Genomic DNA, 19857 nt, shown 5'->3' on the forward strand with positions numbered 1-19857 from the left:
TGGAACTTTTTTTCCTTGTTTCTCATAGGCGATGTGCAGCCTGTGCTGAGGACTAAATGTGGTTATGACTTAGAGGTCCCCATCCTGCGTTTCCTCATTCCTTGTTTAGCCCGCAACCACCCCTAAAAAACAGGCACAAGCCATACCCAGCCACTCCAAAAATGCCCTAGCTGAATTCTTTTCAGTCTTTACCTGACTGTAAAAGAATCCCCTCCTCTCTGGGAAGTGTTACCCTACACCCTGTTTGTGCTGTCTGTGTAGTGCTTATACTTCACTCTAATTGCGGCGTGCAATTAGTAAGCCTCTGATACTGTTAGGGAGATGCAAGTTCCTTTGCCCTGTTTTCAGAGCATCAGCCTGATTTGTGTAGCCTCACCTCACTAAGTTTTCGTATTTTGTGCCAAAAGTGGCAGAAATTGACTGTGCTGGGATCTTGGAATCCAAACAAAGATGGCAGAGCTAATTAAACTCTGCCCAACCTGCTCCTTTAAAGAGGCCTGTTAGCCTACAACTGCAAGGCTTCAAGTGGTTTAGCTTAAATCCAGAAAATCAAGTTCAGTCTGCACTGTGGCTGCCAATAAAGGCAGATTATTTTTGTTTGCAAGCGCAGCGCAGCGCTGCTTCAACTAGCAGGGGCTTGCGCAGCACGAGGGGAGCCACCGCCTTCCCTGGTCCTCCTGCTGCTAGACCCGCGCCCTCTCCCGGCCTTGCCCCTGTTCCCAAGGGGTCACCGCCCTTTCCTTAGAGATTTGTATCCTCAGAGATCAAATACAAGAGAGGAAAGGGAGAAAAACAAGCTCAGGAGGGGAAAAATCCAGAGCCTACGGGAGCTTGGCCCAGGCAGCACGTGCAGAAAGGAAGGCTGCTGGGGACTGGGTCGGAAAAACAGCAGGGAATTGAAAAACAAGAGTGGGGAATGTGGAAAAGACAAACAAAGCCAGGCGTGGTTCAGCAGGTACAGTTCAAAATAAGAGAAGTTCCAAAGTAAAGAGCAGAAACTTGCTTGAAAGGAAATGCAACTGAAGGAAATGTCCAGCAAACCTATTAATGAAAAAGATGGCTGGTTTGCGTTAAAAAATAGGAAGGTGATTAGAAAGTTGCTTGAGTGAAAAGGAACAGGAAGCCTTCCGGCTTCCCAGGGCTCTTACTGCTCTCATGCAAGCTGGTCCTCCGGTGATGTTCCTAGTACAGGATGCTGGGTCATACAGGTGCTTTTGGTTGTTTTTTTTTTTTTCTTTGCTAAAATCACATGCAAGAGCTGTCTCCTTTTTTTTTCCCCTCTAAAGGTGGCATTAAGTTGCCTCCCTTGCCGCAATACGTTCTAGAAATCCTCATCCAATGGTTGCAAGTAAACACGTGTAAAAGAATGACTGAGTCAAACCAGGAGCCAGGGACATTGCAAACTTGGCTTCCACAGGTTCTGGGTGGAATTCTGGCTTGAGCCCATGTAGGAAAAACAAGAGGCTGGCTCACTAAGCAAACACTCAGTTATTCAGGATCTCTGAGACCCCTGGCATTTTTAAAGTATTAACTTAAAAAAATAAAAATTTATTAATACTACCAGAATTTATGGTCGAGACCTAGTAATGAATTCTGTGTGAAAATGAAACAAGGTTCCAGAAGCTAAGAGATGGCTGGTCCTACCTCACTCGAAGAAGCTGGGCTAGGGCTTCTGCTTGTCCTTGACGAAAATTTGGTTCGTTCCAGCTGTGTATGGAACAAAACTGAGCCGACATCTGCTTACATGATAAACAGTTACATGGCTCAGGCACTTTATAAAATAGTCTTATTCCCTGAATCCCTAACAAAAGATCACCTCTTTAGGACCCTTGGAAATTCTGCTTGTAAAGTGCCTTTTTAAGTATTGAGCAACGCCATTGCTTAGAAAGTGCTTCAGAAGGCGAGAAGACAAAGAGCAAAGAGTTCCTGAAACACATGAAGTTTGGATTTCCGCAGGGTTTTTCCTTTGTTTGCTTGTTTTGTTGCCTAGAAACTGACCTAAATAAGACTCTCCGTGTAGACAGAGTGTTCTGGTGGAGGCTCTCTGATGGAGAAGGGCTGTTTAATTGATACGACCAGAAGCACAAAGCACGCGTGAAGAGTGGATACCCAACGGTCCTTCTGTCAAGGCAGCAAGCCAGCGGGGTAAGACAGAGACCTTTCGGGTTCAGCTGCCGTGTAAGCAGATTAGCTGCTGTTTATCTTTCATTTTGCCAGCTGTTTTGAGTATCATAAATAGTTTTATCTGCACTTCAACCTCAGCCTACCCTGTGCTTTGAACAAGTTTTGGTTACGAGATGTCCACAGCACCCCTAGGGGTGGTGAACTAAACCTGGGTACAGTGCTGCAGCAGCATGCAGCCCCTCTCCCACCACCTTCCCTGGAGCATCTGACTTTGGGGCAAGGTGGAGTGGAGACAGGCACCAGAACCACCATCAGCTGCTGCCAGTTTACACCCCGCAGGTCCTTAAAGCCCATACCCCCAATGGATGGATTTCATTCATGTAATCCACGATTACCCAGCAACAAGTGATGAAGCCACACAGCTCAGCTCCAGCCTGCAGCTCACTTGGTATTCATACAGCACTGACCGCCCAAAACACTTTTGCTTGAGCATACTAATCTTCTTTATTCCGTTTTTAGAGAATTGGAGTCAAATGCCATCATTAATACTTACTGTACAGAAACATTAACAGCTTTTTCTTCTTTTTATTATCAGTAAATTTTTGTTCCTGGCAGTTCAGTATTGTACATTCAGTACAGAATGAATACTTCAAACCCACAAGATTTTCTTACTCAAAATTGGATGAGAATAGTGCAGCTCCATTTGGTAGATATTCATGCGGAATTTTAGTTCTCCTCTTGTACAACTTTATGGAAGACGAATTTGTTTGGAAAAAAAAAGATCCCAAACTAGCACTCTGTGTTCAGACTCCTAGGCCAAAGTCTTAACCGAATGCCTTACATTTGTCCCATGAACAGAAATAGACTGATTTTTCAGAAACACTGAATGTCCTCAGTTCCCAGTGACCTCAATGTACTCAGAAGAGCACCGCCACGAGCATCTGAGACTCATGTTTCTTTTTTCTTTTTTTTTTTGAAGCCTAGATACAGATTTATAAGCCTAATTATTACAAATCCAGATGTGAGAGTTTGGCCTGGAAAACAGCATACCTAATTTCTTTATTCATTGATTTCTTCTTCCTCATCTTCAAACGCTTCATCGCCATCATTTGCTGTCGCCTCTTGGTACTGCTGATACTCCGACACCAGATCATTCATGTTGCTTTCTGCTTCCGTGAATTCCATTTCATCCATTCCTTCTCCCGTGAACCAGTGGAGGAAGGCCTTTCTCCTGAACATGGCTGAAAACTGCTCCGAGATCCTTTTGAAGAGCTCCTGGATAGCAGTACTGTTGCCGATGAACGTGGAAGCCATCTTGAGGCCGCGGGGCGGAATGTCACACACCGCCACCTTGACGTTGTTTGGGATCCACTCCACAAAGTAGCTGCTGTTCTTGTTCTGGATGGCCAGCATCTGCTCGTCAACCTCCTTCATCGACATGGGACCCCGGAAGACGGTAGCCACCGTCAAGTATCTCCCGTGCCTTGGGTCACAGGCTGCCATCATGTTTTTGGCGTCAAACATCTGCTGGGTGAGCTCGGGAACGGTGAGCGCGCGGTACTGCTGGCTGCCTCGGGCTGTCAACGGGGCAAAGCCAGGCATGAAGAAGTGAAGGCGGGGGAATGGGACCATGTTTACTGCCAGTTTCCGGAGGTCAGCGTTGAGCTGGCCAGGGAAACGCAGGGATGTGGTTACCCCGCTCATGGTAGCAGAGACCAAGTGGTTTAAGTCGCCGTATGTCGGAGTGGTGAGCTTCAGCGTGCGGAAGCAAATGTCATACAGAGCTTCGTTGTCAATGCAGTAGGTTTCATCTGTGTTTTCAACCAGCTGGTGGACCGAGAGCGTAGCGTTATAAGGCTCCACCACAGTATCAGAGACCTTTGGGGAGGGCATGACGCTGAAGGTATTCATTATCCTGTCAGGATATTCCTCTCGTATCTTACTGATGAGCAGGGTTCCCATGCCAGACCCTGTCCCTCCTCCCAGGGAATGAGTGAGCTGAAATCCTTGCAAGCAATCGCAGTGTTCACACTCTTTTCTTACTACATCAAGTACGGAATCAACCAGCTCTGCCCCTTCTGTGTAGTGTCCTTTGGCCCAGTTGTTTCCTGCACCAGTTTGTCCTAAAGCAACATACAATAGGGAAAAATTATATATGAAGTTATTGGTAGGGTTTGGCATTTGGACACCAAATAGATTCACATCACATCTGTGAATTTAGATTCACATCTAAATCTGCCAGGTAGGTAACTGGACTCTTCAGTTTTGCCTACAAATGTTTTCAGCAGTATCCACAAGCTTTTTAAGACGGTCTCCTTTTGCCTCAAATCCCCCTTAGTTTTCATTTATGCCTCTGGGTGGCTTTCTGGTTTTTGGTATTTAACTTTCCATAATTGCGAAGATGGCAGTGACTCCATGCTTTGAAAGCTCTCACACTCCCAATCCTGCTTATTCCATAAACACAAGGAGACTGTTTATATTTAAATGCTCTCAGTTTATAAGGACCATGATGTATACAAAGCTAAATCACAGCTACGCATTGCTAAATGAAAGGTTCTTGGACAGTTCCCATGAGTTGCTACTGCCAGACAGGAGGCACTGTTGTCATTCAAGGGTAAGGTTGGGCTTCTGAAGGCCTTTTTAACTTGCTCTATCAAGAACTGCAGCTTTTTAAATTCGCAGTTACCTAGCCTGAATCAAAATAGCGATCAACAGAAACTTCACAAATGTTATTTCAAAAATTTGGGAGTTACTAAGCGCCTTCTAACTTACACTCATTTCCCTAGAAACTCACTGTTCTTCAGGATCTGCAAAGTAACCTGCAAAATTGGATTATTTGCATTTCAAGAGCCCTTGATTTTCTCCCCCAGCTTCCATTGTCCTTTAATATTGCCATTCCTCCCAGTGACCACTACATACACTCGTTGTGCCACCAAACACAGCCAGCAGTGCTGTTGTGAGAGGCCACCAGAAGGAGCGATAGTTTCAGAACCAGGTACAGGGCTGTCAACTCCCACATTGTTCTCCAAGCCCTCCCTTCCTTCCTACTACCATGTCTCAATTTCCAGTGTGTGTGTGTTGATGCAGAACATACAAACTTGGGAAACTGCCTGCTGGGGCATTGTTCAGATATGATACGCTTTATTTTCACTGCAGAGATGCTTGGTTTCCTCATGATGTATTGCGTTAGTTGATGCATTGTTCTACACGCTGCTGTATTTTTCTCACTTTGACTCTAGGAAGCTCAGCTCTTCCTGTCCAGCTGGGCAAAGCAAAGTAATATCCTTCCACAATTAAATATGCTTGCAATGACCTGCGGTGTGCTTGAGCAGGTCGCCTACTACAGACAGGGATCCACATAATACATCAGGCTGTGTTAACAAGACATTGCTCTAAGATGCAGAAGGATTTTATCAAGGCCAAATTCTGAGCTTAGAACTGTATTTTGCAGACTGTCCCTTGTGCAAGCACTGTATCATCCTCCTCCAGCAGGCAGGAAGATAAGGAGAGAATAGGAGAGAATGGAGAATAGGAAAAAAGAACGAGGAAAGAAAAAAATGGTAATTACTCTTGAAAACGTGGAAAATATATGTTCATGGAAAAAAAATGATCAGAGACTAATTTTACTTGCTTTTTCTTAGCTTGCAAAGTAAGTTAGGAGGTAAAACGGCTAATCCAGAGGTGGACCTGTTCTCCTTCAGGCTACCCACTGCATCAGACTCCCTCAGAATCCAAGTCACACAGACTCCTGGAGGCCCACAGGATCGCTGCCACCTCTCTCTGTTGCACTAGCAGCACCTTTGCATTTAACTCACAGTGTAACTGTAGCGGAGGCTGCCTTCACCAATCCTAATTGTTTCCCTCCACCCTGTAACTATCAGCTGCCCCTGCGATAACATCCCACTCCACCTACTTACTCAGCCTAGGATCTCATTTCCCCGGAAGATTTCCTGCTGGGCAGAATCCCTGGCTCTATAGCACCATAAAACCACCACCAGAAACGTACCATAATCCCTGGAAGCTCCAGATTTCTTATCCATTATAACACCACACAGTGTGGAGGTGCCATGGGTATGACAAGGCTGCCATACACCTGGAAGTCTTGACCATCACTGTGAAACCCCACTGGATGCTTCCCACTATAAGAAACCCACTGAACCTCTGAAAAATCTTAGGCAAACACATAAAATCATCAAACTCCACCTACACTAAATCTAAGCATGGAAAACGAGCGTGTATCCACAAAAATCAGGACTTGGCAGATCTCTCACCAGTCCCAGAAGCTCCGTATTGTATGGAGCCAGTCTCTAACATCCTGCCCCTTCTAATTGTGCATTTTCTGAGATGGAAAGGAAGTCTACAAGTAACCCCACAACTGATCTGTGCTGTTGGTATCCCCAAATCTTCCCACCACTATTTCTTTCCTCCAGTGAATTGTGGAACTATTACATATGCTCAGGCTGAGCTGCACACGCACAGAAGCCATTTGTTTAAAAGACTATTTATTTTTTAATCTCCAGAATAGCAACTATTTCCTGCAGTCTTCTTTCTCTCTTTTCCACTCTCCACTGCTTGAAATAATGGGAAAAGAGACTGGTGGCTTGCATACTACTGCTTAAAAGCCCATAAAAGAAAAAAAAAAAAAAAAAAAAAAAAGAAGCTATATCAGACTGCTCACAGTGGGTCCTGGTGAGCAACCCCATGCCATTAGGGGGCCAGGAGATCTGCTGCTCTCCTGCAGCAGGCTCATTCCACATGTGTCTTTAACTTTTGGACCAGTATCCCATCAACACAAGCATTACAGCACGAGGAATATGTCTCCATCTACCTCAATCTCCTGCTGGTCCTGGCTAAAATTCTTGTATCTGGAGCGTGTGACTAGGTACCCAGTATACCTGAACGAAGTTCTGATTGATGGTCCAGAGCTACTCACTATAGAGATGTGTACACAGATGTGTTTATACAAGCAGGGGCTGCAAACATCTCCATCAGAATGAGCCCTAGTGGCCTGTGACACAGCAAGTAGGGAACAGCCAGCTTCTGTCACAAAATCCTCTGTTAGCCAGGCAGGATTTTTAAAAGAGAAAACAAAATGCTTTGTTGGCTTTTGACACAGAAGATCGTTACTTCAACACTCAGGCAGCCATTCTGCATTATTCAGCAGGTTGGGAGGACAGTGCCTGATGCTGGCAGGGGCCTCCGTCAGATCCAAATCCATCACATGCTGTTGGTTCATTGTTAGCTCGGCAGGAAGGGAGCGCAGTGAACTGAACTGCTGCATTGTACTGAAGACACTGAATTGATTTTGCTCTGGCATTACTGGTGACATGCCAAACGGTGAAGTTCCAGCTCAGGTATTTCCAAAGGTCAACTGATTTCACTTTCAAGGGGCTGCTGTGGTCCATGCAAGAGAAAGGGAGTAAAAGCAGAAGCCTGAATATAAAAACATTTTGTACAGCTGCCTATGGCTTTTTATCCCGGGCTTACTTCTACATACTGTAACTTAAAATTCCTTTGTAAGATGCCTTCAAAAACACTGCCATGAAGTATATGCGAGAAGAAGAGGGACAGCATTAAAAGTTCGAAGTTAAAGACTTAAAGACTTGCTATGGCTTCCTATTCCCTACCTCAACTGGGACAGTCTGGTCTGCAGTGTTTCATACCACCCAAATAATGTTTATCTTTTCTCTGTCTGTCCCTGGCATTGTTCCTTCTTCATGTTAACACAATATACCGAACTAACTTGCAACCTAAGCTTGCCTTGGCAGGAGGAAATGTGTTTTGTGGCTAGTACAGACTTGGAAACCAGAAGGACATGAGAGTTCTCATGGTGGCTTTCATTCAGACTTCCTGTTTGAGCAAGTGGATTCACTGGACTTTCACACGCTGCTTCTTCTTTACTGCAAAGGAACCGATAATGCTTCTGTACTTCACAAGCATGCTATGAAGCTGAATCATGGTAATGTGCACTTTTAAGCTTCAGCAGAAAGTACTACAGAAGTGCAAAGTAAAACAGCCAAGGCCAGAACCACCCTGCCCAAGAACACTGCAAAACCTGAAGTTCCTCACATGCTCTCAGGCTGTTCCTCATTATGTTGGGAAATAACCTAATAACCAGCCCCATATAAGCGTTTTTCATATTAGAGTCGGTCTTCTTCTGTTTACTATGCTGTACTGTAAGACTCTGCTGAAGAAGTTAAACTACGCAGCCTTTAAACAATTTCACATCAAGCACTTAACATCAATTCAAGTCAAGAACAGCCTGGTTGGTTTGTGGTTGAGGGTTTTTCTTTCCCCCTTTACATTTCCTGCGGAATTTCCATGCACTTTGTTGTAAATAAGTAGTCTCAGGATTTCTGTAGAGTTCACATGTGTTGAAAGCAAGTGTACACTATCCAAGTATCATAGGAAACTTTCAGTCGTTTCCTAATTGAAGGGTCAATTAACAGAAGAACGACTCTTTCAGTTAATGGAATCTTTTGGCTGACTTAGATAATTGGAACTGCTTTGTTAAGCTATTAAGGTTTGTGAGTACTAACAATCACTTGGGAATAGGGAGGAGGCAACATAGTTTAAATGCTTTTGGACCATTCATTCTGTAAGTGAACACCTGTTGGATTTTTTTTTTTTTTTAAGTGACATCTACATACCAAAGATGAAGTTATCAGGCCGAAAGAGCTGACCAAAAGGACCAGATCTCACACTATCCATGGTCCCCGGCTCCAAGTCCACTAAGACTGCTCTTGGTACAAATTTCTGGGCTGTAAATGAAAAAATAAATATATCCTTAATGTTAAAAAAATAATAAAACACTTACAGCTCTTTACATACAAAGATGTTATATTGCATATTATTAATCTAATATAAATTGCACATACATATTTCCTAAACAGGAAGTCATGGTGGTAAAAAAAAAAAAAAAAAAAAAAAATAGCATCACAGGAAGAAATCAATTCCACTTAACAGACTTGACATCAGATGTCAACGGTACATGACATTTTGTAAGCTCTTTTTTTCCTGTGTATCCTGGGGTGTGTGGAGGGTTTATGTCCAAATGTTCCTAAAACATTTCACAAGCTTGATGCTTGAAGGAACCACTGAAATGAAATCACTCCAATGAAAGCACTACTCAGTATAGCAGATTAGCATCTCACCACAAAGAAAAAACAATTCTAGAATAGCTTGTGTTGAAAGGGGCCTTAAAGATCACCCAATTCCAGACCCCTGCCACGGGCAGGGATACTACCCACTAGATCAGGTTGCCCAGGACCCCATCCAGCCTGGCCTTGAACACCTCCAGGGATGGGGCATCCACAGCTTCTCTGGGCAACCAAAATAGTTGAAATTGTTCAAGGAAACCAAGGTTAATAACATACATTAACCTAAGCTGAAATGCTTGCACTCTTGGGTTCTTCTCAAGAGCTGAAAGGACTCCTGGTCCCCAGTTTACTCCCAACACCAGACTGCCTCACAGGATTTGGGCACTTTCAGCAACTTATTAATGAATCGCCATTAGCTACGGCCCAACCCTCTCCATCCTGAAATCAGCATACTGCAGATGCGGGCTCGTATAACCAACAGCTTCATTTGGGACAACCGATATGACACATCTGAGGAATTAATCACATGCTAAAAGAACAAACACCCAGCACAAACAAACTTCCACCTCCAGACCCTGTGGCCGTGCCCACACTGGGACATCCCCTCGTGCTACATCTCCCCACTTGGGGAGATGCTGGCAGGTGCTGGGGGGCTGATGGCAAGCAAGGAGGGAAGCCAGACATGTGGTGCAGTCCCACTTAGAGTGGTTCTCTCCCAACTTTCTGCTTCTCTCCCAACTTTCTGCTTCTCTCCCAACTTTCCGCGTCCCTTCCCGCAGGCTCCCCGCCCCGCACTCACAGGATGATTCATTGTAGTAGACGTTGATCCGCTCCAGCTGCAGCGCTGAGTCACCCACGTAGCCTCCGGCTGGGTCGATGCCGTGCTCATCGCTGATCACTTCCCAAAACTAGGGGAGGAGAAGGAGCAGGAGGGGAGGCTCAGCGCTGGGGGCGGCGGCCGGGCAGCTGCCGGATTCCTGGCGTGCCCCACGGCCCCTGCCCTCCCCGCCATCCCGCCGCCGGGAGGGGGCTGCTGGGCCCCCCTCCTCCGCGCTGAAGGCAAATATTTTAAATAAAAAGCGTAAAAAGTTGCCTTGAGGCGCTTCCCGACGCCTTTTATGCCCAGCAGGGCTCCTCTCAGCCGCGGCTCCCTCAGCAGAAGCGGCGGCAGCCCCCTCACCCCCCGGCTCACCTTGGTCCCGATCTGGTTGCCGCACTGGCCCGCCTGGATGTGCACGATCTCCCTCATGGCGACGGCCGCCCCCAGCCCCGGCACGATCGCCTCAGCCTCGCCCAGCCCTGCCCTGCCCTGCCCGGCTCTGCCCCCCCGCAGGCGGCGCTTTATGGGCTCCGAGGCGGCGCGGACCCCCCCTCTCCGCACCCCTCCGCCCGCCCAACGGCCGCCCAACGGCTGCCTAACGGCCGCCCAACGGCCGCCCCCGTCCCGGCCATGGCTCGGCCCCCGCTGAGGCGATTTTTGTGGAGCAACCTCCCAAAAAGCTCGTGTGGCCGCAGGAGCATGCCCTGCAAGATGCACGGCTTGGGCAGCTCGATTTTTAAGGAAAAGGGAGGCTTTCTGCCTCCTCCAGACGGGAAACGAGTTCCCAGAACTGCTGTGTCCCCTTTAGGGATCTTAAAATCCCCTTAGGGATCCTTTAAGATCCCTTTATGGATCCCTGTTTCATGATTTAATATCCCTGTGACTCCTTGGTGGAAAGCCACTTCCAGTGGCCCTTAGACAGCCTGTCCTGATACACAGCCCTGGTAGGAGGCATTTGTCTGTCCCTGCACATCCCTACTGCCTGAACACAGCTCTCTGCTTGTGCAAGACCAGCCCCGAGGCCACAGTTGCAGAACCTCACTCGTGTTTTAAAAGAATTAGTTTTAAGCGTTATGTTTTAAGCATTAAAGAAACACGTTAGGTTGAAGGTGACCCAGCTGGAATCCTCCAGGACAAAAATCTTGGGTGCTCCCCCTCCAGTCTGAACACAGTTAAAATAAGTCCAATAGGTTAATATATGACCCCTAAATAACCCCAAATCTGTACCAAGATTTGTACATCTGGCAGGCCTCCTCTTTTCTACCTGCCCCTATGCTGCTGTGACATGACTGATATCAGCTCGACCATGCGCTCTGGGCACCAAACTTGCTTTTCCCTAAATGTTTTTCAGCGGAGCTAGCAGTTTCTTGCAGATGACCTCCGAGCAGCCCACAAACACCACGCTAGGCTGAGTCAAATGCCTTTCTGACATCCGTGAAGCAGCTGGAGGATCAGCATGTTTGCCTTCCAAGCAGTCAGCACCACAGGATTGGATACTATGTGCCTTTTTCTCTGCAGAAGGACTCAAATAAATGTCCTTCTGTCTGTGATCTGCATTTTTGGAAGAGATCCATGAGCAAGTCATTTGCTCAGTAGCCTGATTATTGAGGTCATCTTGGGCTCTGCTTGAGTCTATATGTCCTTGAATATGCCTTCAGGCCTGGCTTTCCCCATGCTATGTGGATCTTTTAATACACCATCGTGTCTCATACTTGCCATCAGAGCACTGTATCTTGTTAGGATCATTTCTGCCAGTATGCCACTTCCAAAAGTCAGTCTCTGGATTGCTCTCTCCACCAATCCAGTATGTCTGTCATCTGGGCTTTGCTTCTTACTAATCTCAATCAAGGACAGATTAATACCTCTTCTGTTAATCAGGCACAGCTATCAGCTATGACATTTACCTGTGGAAGACCTGTGTGCATAAGGACTTTCAACTTCAGACCCTGTGTGCAAGAGCAGCATTAGGCTTCTCGGTGGCAAGCTATCCTGCATTCTGATGGCAGGATCTCAGATCATTCCTATAACCATTACAACACTGGAATTAGGATTTTTAACATAGGTTTACTCTCGTGGCACAAAAGAGCCACAGGCATAGTTCAAGAATCTGCTACGTTAAGTGGTATAGCGACATAAATCCAAAAGGTAGTTGTTAGGGTTGCCAAATTTGCTAGCTGGATAGAGGTGCAGCTGCCACGGCTCGATGCCACTAGCGCAAGTCCAGCTAGTGGACAGAGTGTGTGTTCCCAATGAGCACACACACACATCCCACACCTATACGCACACATTTCCAGCCACACCGATTGGCATGAACAGAAAGGCTTCTTACATTGCTCTCCAGCACGGCCTGGCTTGATTTTTACTGGTGAATGCACTGACAGACAGGCCCATACAATGTGCATGCACTCTGGTCTCTTCAGGTTCTGGCAGCACAGACACAAAAGCCCCTGTGTCCTGTGGCCCCTACTCCAATTGCTGACACCACACACACACAAATGGGGAATGGAGGGTCCCCTGGCCCAGGAAAATAATCAAAATAGAGTTTAATGAGACAAGCCAGGCTGAGGTGATGAGTACAGGGCATAGCCAGACAAGACTTTTTACACCCAGTGGGTCCATTTTAACCCCTAATCCTTTTATTTTTCCATGCTTGTTACTCACCAAACCTTCCCCTCCAGCCCCTCATTTCGCTACCTCTGACTCCTCCTCTAAGCATTCCCTGGTAAGCCTTGTATGACCCCACAGACTCTGCTCCCCTGCATTCCCTACTGAGTCCCATACCCCCAGGCAGCAAGGCGCAGGAGCACAGCGAGCCTCTCCCATTGACTCAGGGTGATGGGTGTCACACCCGGCCCATGGGCTGATCCCTCTCTGGGAGGAGTCGGGGCCAAGGCTCCTTTTCCATGGGTATGTTATTGGGGTTCCCCCACCTGCCATTGTTCCTGGAGATAAGCCTTTAATCCCGTAACCTGACAGCAGCCTTCTGAATCAAGTCGTAGTTTTAGATTGAAAATAGGGAGAAAAAAATAGACTTATGTAGGCCAGTGAAGGGGTAAAAGAAGCAGTAAGACTACTGCAGTAGAGCCTTTAGTCCACACGTGTCCTGAAAAGCTGTATGTACCAGCAAGTGGCTGTCTTCTTCAGAAGGTTCATCTGCAGTTGGTCCAATGTCCTTCAGAGGCCAAAGCTTCAGCCAGTTTCCCACGCATACAAAGCAACCAAGTGAAATGAACGTCAGACTGTGGAATTGTCAGCGGCGAGCAAGTTTACCCAGAGTATTTGCATCTCACTTTAACACATTTTAAAACGATTTAAATATGTTCTCATATTCAGTCAGGCCTGAACCAACCTGCAGCTTCCCTGTGTTTTATTGCTAGTGATCTGAAAAGAAGCAACACCCATTTCTTGGTCACTGAATGTAAATGTCCCTTTGAATCCTTTTCATCTGAGCTGGTGTTTACTTAGCAGTTCAGCTGACTTAGGAGACGAAGTTGCCATTATAACATGCATCTTCAAAAGCCTGCATTCTTGTTAAGTCTTTGTAGGCTTGGTCCAGGATTTTTAAAGGCACTTAGGTGTTTCGAAATCCTACCGTGAGCTTAACTGCCACGGCTTACTTGTGGATGTGTTTTATGACAGAAAGGATGTGGATTAAGGAATATCTGGCTGCTAGGCCAAGCCTGGATTAGTTTGAGATTAGTCTGAGGCTGGTGTAAGCCTAGAGCAGTTCATCTCCACTGGACAGTTCTTTGGTGCTCCAGTGTGATGGGCAGAGAGAGCCCAGGTGGTTCCTAACTCCCGGTAGTCAGTGCTGACAAGGATCTTGGCAGTCGGTCCTAGCAGCGGTATCGCAGAGTAACAGCAAATGAAATACTTATATTACCCATGTGGGAGATCCAGCTTTCACAAAAAGAGCTATATGCCTTCATGGTCCAGACAAAATGTGGGGTTGTATGGAGCTGCAGACCCTTGAGTGTCCTCAGCTTATGCCTTTCACAAGGCGAAGATAGAAATGGAGCTCTACAAGGTGATGAATGTGGACGCGGCGCGTAGGGACACAGTTTGGTGGCAGTGTTAGGTTGATGGTTGGATTTGATGATCTTAAGGGTGTTTTCCAACCTAAATGAGTCTATGATTCTATGGTTATAATTTCATAAAGCAGGATAAAGTGTGTAAAGCACCTCTGTTACAGAGAAGAAGGATTTTCCAGTAATAGCAGACCAGGCAGTAGTCATCTCCCACAAGGTCACGTGGAAATGTGCTTTAATGTCCTGGAAAAACCCCAGCAAAGTTCTTCTGTATTTAGTGGGTCATATGATATGATTGTTAGCTGCTTCCTGCTTTTCAGGAAACACATTTGTGTTTATATCAGGGTTGTTGCTAGGGCTATTTCTATTTACTGGAGGAGTTTTTAAGGACTAGAGAAAAATTCATGTCATAGCAGAACCGTTAACATGATAGTTACTATTCCCCTTTTCAGAAGGATAATGTGCTCTGTTTCCATATGTAGGAGTATCAGCAAGGGTCCCTGCAGGTTTATAAAGCCTGTTAGCACTTACATTAATGACCAAAGCAGTAAATATAATCCATAGACTAGACTCATTCTGACAGCTCTTAGTAGGCTGGTAAATGCTACTTACACGATACTTGCCTTGAGGAGAAAGGTCTCGGGGTGAGCGTAGCCTCTGCAGTTTTCACATAGGTTAAAAATAAAGAAAAAAATCTTTAAATGATTAGGCTTGTGTGTGTGCGTGTGTGTGTTTTTGTTTTGCCTGGCTTCCCAAGGAAACAGAAAGTGGGAAGTCATGCTCTGTGCAAGTGTGTGCCCATGTATCGCCATGACCACATTTTCAATCTGTCAACATATTGTGACAAAATCGGACAGAGGCACGAGTCCCAGAGATAGTGCAGCTGCAGAAGAGCCCAGAAACAGCCCCAAAACCTGACGGCATGGTCTTTCAATACCCAGAAGCATACAGTCAAATAAGGCCGGAGCCAGCATACACATTTATCATAGGTGTTTTGGAGTTTTTGCTATTCCTGTCTTGCCTAGAAAAGCCACCACATTTCATTTAGCCCTCAAAGAGTTTCCTGTTTTGTTCCCATGTTAGGCTTGTTGCTGTGGAAGCTGCAGTGTCACTAATTGCCACCTATGCTCAAACATCCTTGGGAGTTTGTTTTAATGCTGTTCACCTATCTGCTGTATAACTGCAGCTGTCAAGGGAGGTAATGCTGTTGTTTTTGGTCTGAGCCTTGGGATGCTATGGCAAAGGTTACTACATCAGGTCAGGGTTAGATATGTTTATGGGTGCAATGTCTGTGAGAGCTTGAAGCAACACTTGGAGAACTCCACCATCCCATCAGAAGGTGTTTCTAGCTACCTTCTCACATCCTTTTCTCACTGTTTGACAAGTCGAATGAAAAACAAACAAACAGAAAAAAACAACGCTAAAAGTCTACCCATGAATATTAACTTGTTTGAGTTCAGTCGCCTTTTCACTTTCACACACTGGAAGCCTTACTGGCTTTTCATTTGTAACACATTTTTTGTCCTTTGGAAACAAGGATTTTCTTTCAGCCCTTTGTTTCTCCCTGCATTTAGCCTCAATACCAGCAATAACTCACCCATGACTTTTCGCAGGGTTGGTCGTGGTGATTTTTTTATGCAACAGCTGTAGCAGCTGTAGAGGAGAGAGGCATGTACCTGCCTGTTATGTCAGGCAGAATGCATGTTTGGTGTGGCTGTTTTAACTTCCATTTTAATAGGTCACTTAGCTACATAAACAAACAGATGCAGAGAACAGGCTTTGTGTTTGACGAAACTGGTAAGTGATCTAGCTTAATGTTTACTTACAGCCACAACCAAAAAAAGTGTGGGAATACAAAATCAAGTCAGGAATTTAACTACATTCAACTCTGCAGCCTCTCTGCATATCGGAGACTTGGGGGAGCTGAATTCTTCGAAGAACAGAGCGAAAACACATTTTATCTGGAATGTGTGCTCTCCGTTATCTGTAACACACAGTGAGTGAGTGGTGCAGCTGCAAGAGGACGATGAATCTGAGATACTGCTGACTTGCTTTTGGAGCTCAGTCAGGGTCTGAACAGATACAATGCGGAGCTTATCAGTAAAGTCCTGGTGTTTTGAGTGGGGGACACCAGAATGAGGACAAAATGGTCTTCAAACCAGAAGTCACACTGAAGATTATCAAGAGAAAAAGCATGATCTTGCTGAGTATATCAACAGCAACTGATCTTGATGACATGGAAGATCCAGCTGGTCTATTGCATCTCTGACAGTAGCCAGTGAAGGGCACGAGGGAAGGAGTATGACAACACTTCCCCCGAAATGCCCTTCTGCATCCTGGCAGTCAGTGATTAAGGATTTATTGAACCAAAGACTGGATCCAGACCATCACATTCAATAGTCCTTGTGAAGCGTGTATTACGTCCTGTGGCATTACCACAGGTAATGGCCACACAGCTGAATTCGCTCCCATGAAGTACTTCGTTCTGTGGTAAAGTCAATGCCTTAACTTGGTGCCCCGAAATTCCTCTATTTTGGGAAACAGGGACTAACTTCCTAATGACCATTGTAGCTTTGTGTAAGGCGAAGGTTTTAGTTTTTATACAACAAGATTTTTGTACAACCAAAAAGCTTCACCTGTTCATCACATTTTCGAAGCTTTAGCACTGTGCCATTAGCATTATGCCAGTCAGATCCAAGCACAACCAACGCATCTGTTCCAGACCTTTTTTTCTTCTTTATTATTAAAGCAGAAGAGCACTTGTATGGGATAATATCCGATCCAGCTCAGTCTCCTGAAGGCTCTTGACTAAAACACCTTGCAACACTTGACAGCAGAGATTTGTACTGCCATGCGTGGGAGGGAAGGGGAGAAAGGGGGGGTGTGGGGGGCATTACACAGAATGACTTCTCATGGTTTTCTTCTCTGAGAAAAAAAAAAAAAGTAATAGACCTCTAAGAGAAAGCATTGGAGTCTTGCCTAGGCTGCCAGTTATTTAATACTTACTAAGCACGGTGTGTGTGTGAGCCGAAATGGGGAGCTTTTCAAGCCAAGTGATTCACCTCACTGTGAGAAGCACTAATTTTATAAGAACAATTTCACAGCTAAAAATCAATTATATATTGCTCCAGTCGGGCCCCAGGTTTCACAGGTGAGTCACAGCTTTCTGCCTTAGCCTCTCTCTTGGGTGGTGAGAGGCTCCTGGCTGCCACCCTTCACTCACTGAGACGGGTCCCGTTCATCTGTCACACGTGTCCGAACCCGGCCAGCGTGCCGCTGCTGGCTGCCTGACAAATGATTCTCTCACGTTACACTTGGAGGGAGAAGGGAAGCATCCCTCCCAGCTCCGTCAGCCCAGTACAAAGAGCACAGCAGAGGCCACAGCTTGACAAAGCCCGGCTTATTTTTACCAAGACAATCTGTAACGCAGTCCAGGGCGGGCGGGTGCTGCCGCTGGAGGAATGCGGGCTGATACGGAGAGGGCGAGAGCAGCTGAAGAATTCCCCTCCCAGCACAACACCCTTGGGCTCGGGAGCTACAAAGGGAAGACAGCATTTACACGCAGCCACCTGATCGTGTTGCTGTCAGAAAATCATTCTGCAGCGGTGAAGACGAGGGTGTATGCCACTGCCTCGGACCGCGGCCTTAGCAGCATTACCATATTCATGATTCGAGAGCTCACGAATGCTGAGAATGTAAGAGGTCAGTTTGGCCCACGGCCAGGACTCAGCCCACTGCCCGCCCATGTCGAATGATCCGTCTCATGGTCTGTGTGTTACACAGTACGGGAGGATATGGGATTGCGGGGCACGCAGACCGCACAGCAGAATGCCACTGCCTCGCGGGACGGGTGTGGAGGCGCAGTTTCTGCCTGCGCACAGAAAATTCGTGGAGAGATACAGCTCCGTTGTGTAAAATGCTTTCTTCGTGGTGCCACATCGCCGTGCTGAAAAGGAAATTTACACTAAGTGTGGCCTGTATGGTCTGTCAGGAATAGAGAGCAGCTCGAAGCAGCCAAAACCTTTTTATCTATCTATTTTTAGCATGGAAGACAGCTATGCAGAAATTGCCATATAAACAAGGAGGCTGACAATTTCTACCTACAGACTTGATACGATCTACATATAGAACAGGACAGATACACACATATATATTTAAATTCACATTTGCTTAAAAAAAAATATTGTTGTGTCATTCCCCTCCCCTTTTCCTCAGTCATTAAGTATTTTTTTTGTTGGCATGTGGCCTCAGGGAATCTGGCAAAGGTGATGGAAGGTCACAAGAGTAGCCCGAGAGCTGCAGAACAAGCCGCATGTGCAAAAGGAGCAAGGCACGGGGAAAATAGCAAAAGGAATTGCGTGCTTGAAGGTGGTGACATCGAGATAACAGCGTCAGACATAGAGCAAGATTTAGGTGAAGGGAAACGAGAGTGGTTTGAAAAGATCTGGGAGCTTCCAAGTGAGAAGCAGAGGTTTTCTATCAGGAGTTGGAAATTTCTGGAGAAAAGAAAAAAAAAAAAATCAGAGAAGTGGAAGTCCTGGAGGCAGAAGTGGCTTTTATCCATTGGGTTGCTACTGCCTTTAGTCATTAGTGACAAAAGCTGCTTTGTTTTCAGTGATCACAACTCCTGTGAAAACTAAACACAGTACCAACACGTCAGCGACAGATAAGACAAGGAGGTACTGAGAGAGCTGTTTACTGAATTCGGTGGTCACAGAGGTGAAACTCGATTAGAGACTGCACATTTTTATCTGGACGAAATTCTGCTCTTAATGCAGTTTACATACTGTGCTTACCATGACAAGCAAACCCAGCCTGGTCATCCCATCCAACGATGAAATGACTTTCTGTATAGGAAACTGGAATAGCTTCTGCTATTTGCAGAAACTATTCTGTAATTTCTGGCTTCAAACAAAATGGGTTTATTGTTAAATAATCAATCATCTCTGAAAGCACATTAGTTGTTCTGGAAGATGCTGGCTTTTGTTGGGAAAGCATATTTACTTGGAGAGTCAAGTGCAGATGAGAACAATAGTCCACAACTGTTCTGGGCAGCTTTACCAGGCAAATTCCTTATGTAGGCAAGAAGGCCTGGAAGCTGCAACTGGCAGCACATGAATTAAGCACATTTGGTACAGGGATCACCAAAACAATGCCATCTGCACTTTAGCTCTTCAGGAGAAAAATAGAGAGCACTTCTGTAGACTTCAGCTTGCCTAGTTCATTAGTAAACCAATAGTCTTTCTTATACGTAAATAAGATTATTTATTTTCTTTCTTATTCTTTCTTGGTTTTTGACATGCAGGAAGAGCATTTGGAAACACTGCTTAATAAAGCGCAGCAGCAAACCGAGTCAAGTAGCTGTGTGAGGGAAGATGCTCTGTAATTACAAAGTGTTTTTAACATAAATGACTATGGACTTCGCAGCCTAACTGCAAAATGTGTCAGAAATAATTACACCTAACTGGGCTTTAAAGGACTTCTTAGATGTCTGAGATTTCTCTACTTCTATAATAGACTGTGTATGTCATTACGCTAATGCTTTCTTAAATATAGTTGTTTTCTAAAGATCTAAACTTATTTATTTTTTAACTTGTAAACACACAGGTTCACAACCAACCTGTAGTGCTGCTGATAGTTATATTACTTAAAAAAAAAAAGCCAATCTATGCATAACGTATGCTAATTATAAAACTTTTTAGGGAACTGATGATCAATCAACTTCTTATACTGGGACTGCATAGAAAGCATTATCCTGATCCCAGATTTTATTACGGCATTTTGT

The 19857-nt window shown here is 45.6% G+C and overlaps 1 protein-coding gene across 1 annotated transcript; it reads right to left on the minus strand.

The window, feature by feature from the left end:
• Nucleotides 1-2551: 2551 nt before the first annotated feature.
• Nucleotides 2552-10528, minus strand: TUBB6 (tubulin beta 6 class V). Its single transcript, XM_084306637.1, has 4 exons — nucleotides 10417-10528; nucleotides 10024-10132; nucleotides 8775-8885; nucleotides 2552-4247 (listed from the first exon to the last, which is right to left on the minus strand). Exons 1-4 carry the CDS (start codon nucleotides 10471-10473, stop codon nucleotides 3184-3186), a joined length of 1341 nt encoding a protein of 446 aa, XP_084162763.1. The 5' UTR covers nucleotides 10474-10528; the 3' UTR covers nucleotides 2552-3183.
• Between the last annotated feature and the right edge of the window lie 9329 nt (nucleotides 10529-19857).

The sequence above is a fragment of the Netta rufina genome (genome assembly GCF_964035555.1).
Source record: "Netta rufina genome assembly, chromosome: 2".
NCBI classification, from domain to species: domain Eukaryota; kingdom Metazoa; phylum Chordata; class Aves; order Anseriformes; family Anatidae; genus Netta; species Netta rufina.